Genomic DNA, 12940 nt, shown 5'->3' on the forward strand with positions numbered 1-12940 from the left:
GTGTCACGCAGGATGGCCCTTCCAAAAAACACTCCCCAAACAGCACATGACGCAAAGAAGAAAAAAAGAGGCGCAATGAGGTAGCTGTGTGAGTAAGATAAGCGACCCTAGTGGCCGACACAAACACCTGGCCCATCTAAGAGTGGCACTGCAGTGTCACGCAGGATGGCCCTTCCAAAAAACACTCCCCAAACAGCACATGACGCAAAGAAGAAAAAAAGAGGCGCAATGAGGTAGCTGTGTGAGTAAGCTAAGCGACCCTAGTGGCCGACACAAACACCTGGCCCATCTAGGAGTGGCACTGCAGTGTCACGCAGGATGGCCCTTCCAAAAAACACTCCCCAAACAGCACATGACGCAAAGAAGAAAAAAAGAGGCGAAATGAGGTACAGTAGCTGTGTGAGTAAGATAAGCGACCCTAGTGGCTGACACAAACACCTGGCCCATCTAGGAGTGGCACTGCAGTGTCACGCAGGATGGCCCTTCCAAAAAACACTCCCCAAACAGCACATGACGCAAAGAAAAAAAAAAGAGGCGCAATGAGGTAGCTGTGTGAGTAAGATAAGCGACCCTAGTGGCCGACACAAACACCTGGCCCATCTAGGAGTGGCACTGCAGTGTCACGCAGGATGGCCCTTCCAAAAAACACTCCCCAAACAGCACATGACGCAAAGAAGAAAAAAAGAGGCGCAATGAGGTAGCTGTGTGAGTAAGCTAAGCGACCCTAGTGGCCGACACAAACACCTGGCCCATCTAGGAGTGGCACTGCAGTGTCACGCAGGATGGCCCTTCCAAAAAACACTCCCCAAACAGCACATGACGCAAAGAAGAAAAAAAGAGGCGCAATGAGGTAGCTGTGTGAGTAAGATAAGCGACCCTAGTGGCCGACACAAACACCTGGCCCATCTAGGAGTGGCACTGCAGTGTCACGCAGGATGGCCCTTCCAAAGAACACTCCCCAAACAGCACATGACGCAAAGAAGAAAAAAAGAGGCGCAATGAGGTAGCTGTGTGAGTAAGATAAGCGACCCTAGTGGCCGACACAAACACCTGGCCCATCTAGGAGTGGCACTGCAGTGTCACGCAGGATGGCCTTTCCAAAAAACACTCCCCAAACAGCACATGACGCAAAGAAGAAAAAAAGAGGCGCAATGAGGTAGCTGTGTGAGTAAGATAAGCGACCCTAGTGGCCGACACAAACACCTGGCCCATCTAGGAGTGGCACTGCAGTGTCACGCAGGATGGTCCTTCCAAAAAACACTCCCCAAACAGCACATGACGCAAATAAAAATGAAAGAAAAAAGAGGTGCAAGATGGAATTGTCCTTGGGCCCTCCCACCCACCCTTATGTTGTATAAACAGGACATGCACACTTTAACCAACCCATCATTTCAGTGACAGGGTCTGCCACACGACTGTGACTGAAATGACGGGTTGGTTTGGACCCCCACCGAAAAAGAAGCAATTAATCTCTCCTTGCACAAACTGGCTCTACAGAGGCAAGATGTCCACCTCATCATCATCCTCCGATATATCACCGTGTACATCCCGCTCCTCACAGATTATCAATTCGTCCCCACTGGAATCCACCATCTCAGCTCCCTGTGTACTTTGTGGAGGCAATTGCTGCTGGTCAATGTCTCCACGGAGGAATTGATTATAATTCATTTTAATGAACATCATCTTCTCCACATTTTCTGGAAGTAACCTCGTACGCCGATTGCTGACAAGGTGAGCGGCGGCACTAAACACTCTTTCGGAGTACACACTTGTGGGAGGGCAACTTAGGTAGAATAAAGCCAGTTTGTGCAAGGGCCTCCAAATTGCCTCTTTTTCCTGCCAGTATAAGTACGGACTGTCTGACGTGCCTACTTGGATGTGGTCACTCATATAATCCTCCACCATTCTTTCAATGGTGAGAGAATCATATGCAGTGACAGTAGACGACATGTCCGTAATCGTTGTCAGTTCCTTCAGTCCGGACCAGATGTCAGCATCAGCAGTCGCTCCAGACTGCCCTGCATCACCGCCAGCGGGTGGGCTCGGAATTCTGAGCCTTTTCCTCGCACCCCCAGTTGCGGGAGAATGTGAAGGAGGAGATGTTGACAGGTCGCGTTCCGCTTGACTTGACAATTTTGTCACCAGCAGGTCTTTGAACCCCAGCAGACTTGTGTCTGCCGGAAAGAGAGATCCAAGGTAGGTTTTAAATCTAGGATCGAGCACGGTGGCCAAAATGTAGTGCTCTGATTTCAACAGATTGACCACCCGTGAATCCTTGTTAAGCGAATTAAGGGCTCCATCCACAAGTCCCACATGCCTAGCGGAATCGCTCCCTTTTAGCTCCTCCTTCAATGCCTCCAGCTTCTTCTGCAAAAGCCTGATGAGGGGAATGACCTGACTCAGGCTGGCAGTGTCTGAACTGACTTCACGTGTGGCAAGTTCAAAAGGTTGAAGAACCTTGCACAACGTTGAAATCATTCTCCACTGCGCTTGAGACAGGTACATTCCACCTCCTATATCGTGCTCAATTGTATAGGCTTGAATGGCCTTTTGCTGCTCCTCCAACCTCTGAAGCATATAGAGGGTTGAATTCCACCTCGTTACCACTTCTTGCTTCAGATGATGGCAGGGCAGGTTCAGGCGTTTTTGGTGGTGCTCCAGTCTTCTGTACGTGGTGCCTGTACGCCGAAAGTGTCCCGCAATTCTTCTGGCCACCGACAGCATCTCTTGCACGCCCCTGTCGTTTTTTAAAAAATTCTGCACCACCAAATTCAAGGTATGTGCAAAACATGGGACGTGCTGGAATTTGCCCATATTTAATGCACACACAATATTGCTGGCGTTGTCCGATGCCACAAATCCACAGGAGAGTCCAATTGGGGTAAGCCATTCCGCGATGATCTTCCTCAGTTGCCGTAAGAGGTTTTCAGCTGTGTGCGTATTCTGGAAACCGGTGATACAAAGCGTAGCCTGCCTAGGAAAGAGTTGGCGTTTGCGAGATGCTGCTACTGGTGCCGCCGCTGCTGTTCTTGCGGCCGGAGTCCATACATCTACCCAGTGGGCTGTCACAGTCATATAGTCCTGACCCTGCCCTGCTCCACTTGTCCACATGTCCGTGGTTAAGTGGACATTGGGTACAACTGCATTTTTTTAGGACACTGGTGAGTCTTTTTCTGACGTCCGTGTACATTCTCGGTATCGCCTGCCTAGAGAAGTGGAACCTAGATGGTATGTGGTAACGGGGGCACACTACCTCAAGAAATTGTCTAGTTCCCTGTTAACTAACGGCGGATACCGGACGCAGGTCTAACACCAACATAGTTGTCAAGGCCTCAGTTATCCGCTTTGCAACAGGATGACTGCTGTGATATTTCATCTTCCTCGCAAAGGACTGTTGGACAGTCAATTGCTTGGTGGAAGTAGTAAAAGTGGGCTTACGACTTCCCCTCTGGGATGACCATCGACTCCCAGCAGCAACAACAGCAGCGCCAGCAGCAGTAGGCGTTACACGCAAGGATGCATCGGAGGAATCCCAGGCAGGAGAGGACTCGTCAGAATTGCCAGTGACATGGCCTGCAGGACTATTGGCATTTCTGGGGAAGGAGGAAATTGACACTGAGGGAGTTGGTGGGGTGGTTTGCGTGAGCTTGGTTACAAGAGGAAGGGATTTACTGGTCAGTGGACTGCTTCCGCTGTCGCCCAAAGTTTTTGAACTTGTCACTGACTTATTATGAATGCGCTGCAGGTGACGTATAAGGGAGGATGTTCTGAGGTAGTTAACGTCCTTACCCCTACTTATTACAGCTTGACAAAGGCAACACACGGCTTGACAAATGTTGTCCGCATTTCTGTTGAAATACTTCCACACCGAAGAGCTGATTTTTTTTGTATTTTGACCAGGCATGTCAACGGCCCTATTCCTCCCACGGACAACAGGTGTCTCCCCGGGTGCCTGACTTAAACAAACCACCTCACCATCAGAATCCTCCTTGTCAATTTCCTCCCCAGCGCCAGCAACACCCATATCCTCCTCATCCTGGTGTACTTCAACACTGACATCTTCAATCTGACTATCAGGAACTGGACTGTGGGTGCTCCTTCCAGCACTTGCAGGGGGCGTGCAAATGGTGGAAGGCGCATGCTCTTCACGTCCAGTGTTGGGAAGGTCAGGCATCGCAACCGACACAATTGGACTCTCCTTGTGGATTTGGGATTTCGAAGAACGCACAGTTCTTTGCGGTGCTTTTGCCAGCTTGAGTCTTTTCATTTTTCTAGCGAGAGGCTGAGTGCTTCCATCCTCATATGAAGCTGAACCACTAGCCATGAACATAGGCCAGGGCCTCAGCTGTTCCTTGCCACTCCGTGTGGTAAATGGCATATTGGCAAGTTTACGCTTCTCCTCTGACAATTTTATTTTAGATTTTGGAGTCCTTTTTTTACTGATATTTGGTGTTTTGGATTTTACATGCTCTGTACTATGACATTGGGCATCGGCCTTGGCAGACGACGTTGCTGGCATTTCATCGTCTCGGCCATGACTAGTGGCAGCAGCTTCAGCACGAGGTGGAAGTGGATCTTGATCTTTCCCTAATTTTGGAACCTCAACATTTTTGTTCTCCATATTTTAATAGGCACAACTAAAAGGCACCTCAGGTAAACAATGGAGATGGATGGATACTAGTATACTTATGGATGGACGAGCGACTGCCGACACAGAGGTAGCTACAGCCGTGGACTACCGTACTGTGTCTGCTGCTAATATAGACTGGATGATAATGAGATGAAATTAATATATATATATATATATATATAATATCACTAGTACTGCAGCCGGACAGGTATATATATTTATTATGTAATGACTGATGACGGACCTGCTGGACACTGTCAGCTCAGCAGCACCGCAGACTGCTACAGTAAGCTACTATAGTAGTATGTATCAAGAAGAAAGAGAAAAAAAAAACCACGGGTAGGTGGTATACAATTATGGATGGACCAGCGACTGCCGACACAGAGGTAGCTACAGCCGTGGACTACCGTACTGTGTCTGCTGCTAATATAGACTGGATGATAATGAGATGAAATTAATATATATATATATATATATATATATATAATATCACTAGTACTGCAGCTGGACAGGTATATATATTTATTATGTAATGACTGATGACGGACCTGCTGGACACTGTCAGCTCAGCAGCACCGCAGACTGCTACAGTAAGCTACTATAGTAGTATGTATCAAGAAGAAAGAGAAAAAAAAAACCACGGGTAGGTGGTATACAATTATGGATGGACCAGCGACTGCCGACACAGAGGTAGCTACAGCCGTGGACTACCGTACTGTGTCTGCTGCTAATATAGACTGGATGATAATGAGATGAAATTAATATATATATATATATATATATATATATAATATCACTAGTACTGCAGCCGGACAGGTATATATATTTATTATGTAATGACTGATGACGGACCTGCTGGACACTGTCAGCTCAGCAGCACCGCAGACTGCTACAGTAAGCTACTATAGTAGTATGTATCAAGAAGAAAGAGAAAAAAAAAAAACCACGGGTAGGTGGTATACAATTATGGATGGACCAGCGACTACCGACACAGAGGTAGCTACAGCCGTGGACTACCGTACTGTGTCTGCTGCTAATATAGACTGGATGATAATGAGATGAAATTAATATATATATATATATATATATATATATAATATCACTAGTACTGCAGCCGGACAGGTATATATATTTATTATGTAATGACTGATGACGGACCTGCTGGACACTGTCAGCTCAGCAGCACCGCAGACTGCTACAGTAAGCTACTATAGTAGTATGTATCAAGAAGAAAGAAGAAAAAAAAACACGGGTAGGTGGTATACATATACAATTATATATATATTATATACAATTATATATATATATATATATATATTAAACTGGTGGTGATTAATTAAACTGGTGGTCAGGTCACTGGTCACACTATCAGCAACTTGCAAGTAGTACTCCTAAGCAGACAATCATAATATATACTGGTGGTCAGTGTGGTCACAATGGCAGTGTGGCACTCTGGCAGCAGAGTGCCAGCAAAAGTGTGCACTGTACGTTAAAATATGTACTCCTGCTCTCAGACTCTAACTGCTCCCCACTGTCTCCCCCACAAGTCAGATATACAGTCACACTATTACTTCAGCAAGTAGTAGTACTCCTCCTAATGCTCCCCAAAATTACTAAAGTAAATAATACTGTGTCTCTCTCTACTCTAGTCTCACTCTCTATAAACGGAGAGGACGCCAGCCACGTCCTCTCCCTATCAATCTCAATGCACGTGTGAAAATGGCGGCGACGCGCGGCTCCTTATATAGAATCCGAGTCTCGCGATAGAATCCGAGCCTCGCGAGAATCCGACAGCGGGATGATGACGTTCGGGCGCGCTCGGGTTAACCGAGCAAGGCGGGAAGATCCGAGTCGCTCGGACCCGTGTAAAAAAACCTGAAGTTCGGGCGGGTTCGGTTTCCGAGGAACCGAACCCGCTCATCTCTAGTTTATATATGTAATAAATTGTTATAATAATTTTATAAGTATGCATAGTCAATCCAAGTACTGAATCAAGGTCAAATATACTAGTAGAGGTGCTGCTAATTCTTTTGCTATCTGTTTTAACACTGGGGAGTGACTATCCCCGTTTCTATAAGCAGCTGCTGGTACAGAAAACATATCAAGTGCCCACTATACCTTCCTGTTGGTAATTTCCTCACTTCCCACACTGCACAGCTGCCTCCATCTCCCACCTGGGTGGACCTGGGCAGATGTTCCCTGTGCAGGGCCCCCGTTCCGGGAGAGTTCAGGCGCTGGTGGTGATACTGTCTGTCACTGCTGCTGACTGGGAGTGCGAAGAAGGAGGAAGAGTAAGGAGAGGGAAGAGCCGCTGGTTCCAGGAGATCTGCGCTGCTTGTACTCCACGCCTGGTCTTCCCGCTGCCTCTGGGGACACCGTTGCTACTGGCTGGGAGTGCGGCGGAGGATGGAGAGAGAAAAGCGCCGACCGCCACTTTCACCCCACGCCTGGTTTTCCCGCTGCCTCTGGGGACACCGCTGCTTCTATCAGGCTCCCACCACTACAGCCAGGTGAGTAACGCCATCTGCTGGGTACCGCCGCCACTTCTGCCGTGTATGGGTGATTGGACAGTCAATCCAGCACTAGATCCACCTGTCCAATCACAGCTGCCTCGCTGACAGGGGCGTGTTTTCGTCCTTGTCAACGAGGCACTTCTCTAGGTGCCGCTTTCCCCTGTTTTTTTAATGGGCTTTTACAGCCCAGTGCTTAGCCCCGCACCCCGCTTTATCCCCGATCCCATTGTTAACGGGAGGCACTGCTGTCGGTGCCTCCCAAACTACTTTAATGTATTAAAATTAGTAGAGTCATTATTTATGACACAGAATATGTGTCATAAGTATCTTCTTTCTATTATTTCAATCATTAATGACACTCCCTTAGGTCAGGGTAGTGATGTGCAATCACTTTGTCACTCTCCAGTTCATCTCCCAAAATGACCTATTTTCACAGAAAGACATATCTGGTCTTGTTAAATATATAGGAGGAGATGTATCAAACAGTGGAAAGAGATAAAGTGGAGAGAGATAAAGTGGCAACCAATCAGCTTCTGCCATGTTACAGGCTACGTTTGTAAAATGACCGGAGCTGATTGGTACTTTTCAAGCTTCTGTAACTCTCCCTCCTAATCACTATTCCACTTTTTGGGTCAAACGCGTTACTAGAACATCATGATTTTATTATCCATTTATTACATTTGGATGAATCTTGTTGCAGCCCCCTTATAAGAACTTGACATAAGCTAGTGTGAATGTGCTTACCAAGAAGATAATACTGATACAACACAATTTTAATGCAAAACCTAAACTAAGGGAGAAATGTACAGTAATATGGTTATCTGTGATTTTTTTGGTAACGTTACAGACTGACGCATGTACAGTATTAAAGGCAAAACTGCGATTTTCAAGCACAAATGTCTCCATCCTTGATTCTCTCAGTGCTGCGAATATAAAGCGTCAGATTTAATCATCTGCAAGCTCCCAAATTGCTGGCAAACACGCTGAAAAGCACAGACAAACAGCAACGGTGCCTCAGGCCGCGGGAAAGTGTTGTCTGCCTAGCCAGAGCATTATAAATAGAGACATTAAACATATGCAATTAATTACTGATAATTAACAATTAAAGGAACAAACAATGACAATAAGAATACATAATACACAAATAATAACATTTTAATGACTCTGAAAATATAAAATGTACTAAATATTCTGGGGATCAATATTATTAGTAAATGAAATAATGGGGCCAATAATATATTTATGTTAATTGGGGCTCTGAACTCGCCGTTAAAATCGGACTCCAAATCATTTCCCCCAAAGATGTGTAAAGCCTGTCATTAGTTGTCTCTGTCTGTGGACAGGTTACACGTACTGCCCTGTACTTTCCTGTACTGTACAGCATAGCTTGTGCTCTCTGCAAGCCCTGCCCGCAGCTCCTAGGTGATATGGGGTAAACACACTCAGCCCTCCTGTGGCTGTGATATCCAGGCTCATTGTACAAGTTAGCTGAGCGTGTTGTCCCAGTCAGATTAGTTTTATGCAGTCTGTGAGCCCTACAGAAGCCAGGAATATGGGGCACATTGCTGAGAGCGACTTCCCACAACAAGCTGGTCACTATAGTGTGATCAATCTAAGGTGAGAGGAGCCAGTATATCCCATACAATGCAAGTGCTGCATAAATAAAATTCTTCTTCTTCTTCTTCTCCTTCTTTTTCTTCTTCTTCTTCTTCTTCTTCTTATTATACGAATATCAGCAGTTTCCAGCTTGTGGGGTTTTTTCTGCAGATACTGGGGACAGATATGCCCCTGCCTGATCTACATTTCACCATAGTCTCTTGTTTGGTTACTGTCTGTGCGGAATACATGCGGTTTACCGGCACCAGGATGCCGGCAGCGGGGCGAGCACTAGAAAACCCCTTGCCAGCCTGCCACGTTATTTTCTCCCTCTATGAGTGTCGTGGACACCCATAGAGGGAGAAAAGCTTGTGGCGTCAGTATTCCGGCAGCGGCAATACACCACCTGTCAGGATTCCTGGCGTCGGCATTGTGACCGCTGGGATCCCGACAGTCGGTCTCATGATTGCCTCCTGTCTGTGCAATTGTCCCATATCTTCGTACTGTGACTTCTTAGACGGTGTTGTAGCAGTTTTATTGCATTTGCATATGTGGGTGTGCTTGAAACTTTCTTGTCCAATCAGAGGCATGCTTTGCCTGTCATTATCATCAGTGTGCAGCTTACCCCAGACAGATGCAATCATGTCTGTACGTCACCTACTGTATTTGCAGTTTGCGACTACTCACCCACATCATGCCTTGACCTCGTCTGGACGCCCACAGACCGTGTCTACATGCCAGTTCCAACACCAATCCTGGCCCAGTCACAAGTTTTAAAAGAGGCGCATGTACAAAAAAAATAGTGTAAGTTGCGCCTGCAGCTCGTGTTGCCATCTAACTCAGAATAAAACACTTTTGCAGTACAGTTGCTCTTGACTGAAGAGGCACCTGTGTAAACTGTTTGAAGATTTGGCTTTGAAGCCAGGTCCTAGCTATCGGTGCAGTGCACATGTACATGTATGGTATTACCTGGTCACACGTACACAATACCTGGATCTCATATTACTACTGACAGTCAGTATCGTCACAAGGCCTGTAACTATAAGTGTGTGAGCGGTGCCGCCCTTCAGGACGCTCCAGGGAGGGCACTGCTTCTGAGCCAGTGTCCCCGCCCCCTAGGTGTAACGTCACGCCATCACATGGTTAGGGGGCAGGACCAGCACAGGACAGAATAGACACCTGTTCATGCCCTGACGTCAGGTCGAGGAGCATGATTCCACCGCACTGGCAATGAAAATGATCTGCTATTGGCCAAAATACAGTACATAAATAGGCCCCTCAACCTTTAAGCTTTCTTTGTATCCATTGTGTTATATTACATCTTCACGGTTTTACAAAACGGCAACGTAAAAAAAGTATTTTTGTAAGTGCCTCAGCAAAGTGAAAAGCTACATTATTATTTCTCCTCTAATGTGCTGATATATGCATTTATGCACATATTGCAATACATTACCTGTATATGGTACCGTATACTGCATATTATTAAATATTGCCTCTGGCAGGTGGGTGAAAATGATAAATTATTTTCATTATATCCCACATCTATCATCCATGAATAATATTGTTGCTGATAAATATACTTTTTTTTTAATACTATGTATTTTTTTAGATTTAATATATATTATATATTGGTTTTACATTGTGCTTACCGTGGTTCTAAAAATAAATTTAGACAAAAGCCGTACTTTGCTTTTTATTTTAGGCTCTTACAACATTTTGATCTCGCTATAATTTTAATAAACATATCAAATGTAAAACATAGCTTTCACCCTGCCTAGCATGATTAATGAAGGTAAATATATATGGATCAGTGATCCCTTAACCATGCCTGGCCAGAACACTTAACCCTTCCAAAAACAAACAAACCACAAGATGATAAATAAACCACCCAAATTCCTAGGCAATTTTATGATTTACCATAGTAGTACTGAGGGGGAGATGTAATAAGCCTTCTAAGCCTTCAAGTGGAGATGTTGCCCATAGAAACCAATCAAATTCTAGTTTTTATCTTCCAGAAGGTGCTAGATAAATGACAAGTAGAATATGATTGGTTGCTATGGGCAACATCTCCACTTCAATAAACCCGCACTTTAGTAAATATACCCCTAACTGTCATTTATCTAGTACAATCTGTGAAGTGATAGCTAGAACCTGGTTGGTTGCTATGGGCAACATCTCTATTTTTTTTTTTTTGCAATGAACAGCCTATAGAGGAAGAATTGCACGAGCAACACATTTTTACATATGATCCGTTCTAGTCATTAATCCATGAAAATCCAACTTCTCTGGCCTTAACCTAGCTACCATCAGGTACCCATATCCTCATAGTGTTAAAGGATGTGGGGTTACTATTTATCAAGCTGCAGGAAGTCTAGAACATGGCCGGCAAGGTGAATATTGATAAATTATGGCGATATAAAGTCTGAATGGTACATACGACCTGTAACAATCTATACCAGTAAAGACATAAAACGTGACAGTTTATAATGCAATGCACATTTAATAAATGAAATACTTTATCTGTCTATCTATCTATCTATCTATCTATCTATCTATCTATCTATCTATCTATCTGTCTGTCTATCAATCTATTACAAAGATTGTGACATTACATCCTCATCAATATCCACTCTAGGAAGTAGGAACCTAAAACATTACAGATCTTTCATTTTTGTTTTTAGGATGCTGGCGGCTGCACTTGGAGTGAGTATGAATTGTTGCTACATTTTATTATTACATTTCCCTGCGGATTTCTAACATACATGATAAACATCTAAATAATTCAGAAAATCAATCTCTCTTCAATAGGAATTGCTTTGATGTAAAGGCAGTTCAGGTCAAAGCGTTTAGGGTTATATTTATGAAGGGGATTTTGGTTTTAGGGTCATATTTATGAAGGGGATTTTGTGGGAAAGCCACAAAATTAGAAAACTAAGTATACCCGGTATTTAAGAAGGGATGACTGCAGTAGATATCTTTGATATCTGTTGCGGTTCCTCAAATTTTGATCACATAAGCAGCCCCCAAAGATTTCTATGAGGGCTGCTATATTGTCCAATTTACCAAACTCCAGAATGGAAAACATTCCAGATCTTGGTCTCGACAGCTAACAACATCTTTAGTGAGCATTAGCTATTGTAGACCATGGACTACGTATCTCAACATTGTTTCCCTCCCTGGTAATCTCATGCACGAGTGGCCTGATGACCAGGTACCAAGCAGAAGAGCGACCGGAGTAAAAACCTGTGACACAATATGCCATGCCATATCTTAGTCTACTTAGAGCTTGCCCATATGCGCCTACTGTAACTACAGTCCCAACTGGGCATACCACTACCACAAAATGTTAGGCTCTGAACCTTTCTTACAGTGGAAATCGGGACTACTCTGCAAAAACACTGGTGTGGTGCAATAATTATAACAATACAATTAAGGGAAATAAGATTGAACCAACTGCTCAAATTCAAGGATAGTCCTATACATTGCCTATAGGAATGAAATACACTAGGCCAACAATTTAAGGACTTGATTGCATTGGTTAGTATCTTAGGTTTCATTGGATCTTATCTATCATAAAGATGCAGAGCATGTAATACGTATAGAGTGTCCCGTGTTTTCCCTTTTACTTGGGGTCCCGTAGCTCCAAGATATCCACAATACTTTTTGCTACTTCATTGTGGCTTTGCCGCCCTTTCCCTACTACCTAGAAATAGATCAATTTGTGCATGACGATACTGATCTCTCCACATCCCTCTGTTGAGTGAAGAATTTGAGAGAGTCAGTTGGAGGGAGATGACATCACCAGAGACATGGCCCACCTGCCACCTTCTTGGTATCCTATTATTAGCATAGCAAACCAACAGTATTTATTCTGGCCCTAAAAAAAAAGATTGGATGGTCCAGGATTTACCATTCTGGAGGTCAACAGATGACAGGAATTTTTTCCATGAAAGCTTCCAATATCTGAAATTGTTTGGATCTCAGCTAAAATGTTTTTGATTTGCACAGTGACCATAAGATTTGAATGTAAGCTGTAAGAAGAGGTGATGGTAATCTTTGCAACCATAGTTGCTGACTCTCCTGGAATGACCAGTAGATGCCTGAATGTTGAGGAGCTCATCTATTCTCACCAGCCATCCTCCCACATTGGCTGACTTTCCCACTGAAGTTTGCGGTATTGAGCAGTGGGTACAGGGTTGTG

The 12940-nt window shown here is 44.6% G+C and overlaps 1 protein-coding gene across 2 annotated transcripts in view; it reads left to right on the forward strand.

Moving 5' to 3' along the window:
* The first annotated feature begins 8607 nt into the window (after positions 1-8607).
* Positions 8608-12940, forward strand: part of LOC134944515 (uncharacterized) — a 463054-nt gene continuing 458721 nt past the window's right edge. For both annotated transcript variants that reach the window (XM_063933135.1, XM_063933136.1), the window contains exons 1-2: positions 8608-8760; positions 11421-11442. In XM_063933135.1, the coding sequence (XP_063789205.1) occupies positions 8663-8760; positions 11421-11442 (120 nt within the window). In that variant the 5' untranslated portion in view covers positions 8608-8662. The remainder of the gene's footprint in view (positions 8761-11420; positions 11443-12940) is intronic.

Source organism: Pseudophryne corroboree, chromosome 7, assembly GCF_028390025.1.
Source record: "Pseudophryne corroboree isolate aPseCor3 chromosome 7, aPseCor3.hap2, whole genome shotgun sequence".
Classification (NCBI taxonomy): domain Eukaryota; kingdom Metazoa; phylum Chordata; class Amphibia; order Anura; family Myobatrachidae; genus Pseudophryne; species Pseudophryne corroboree.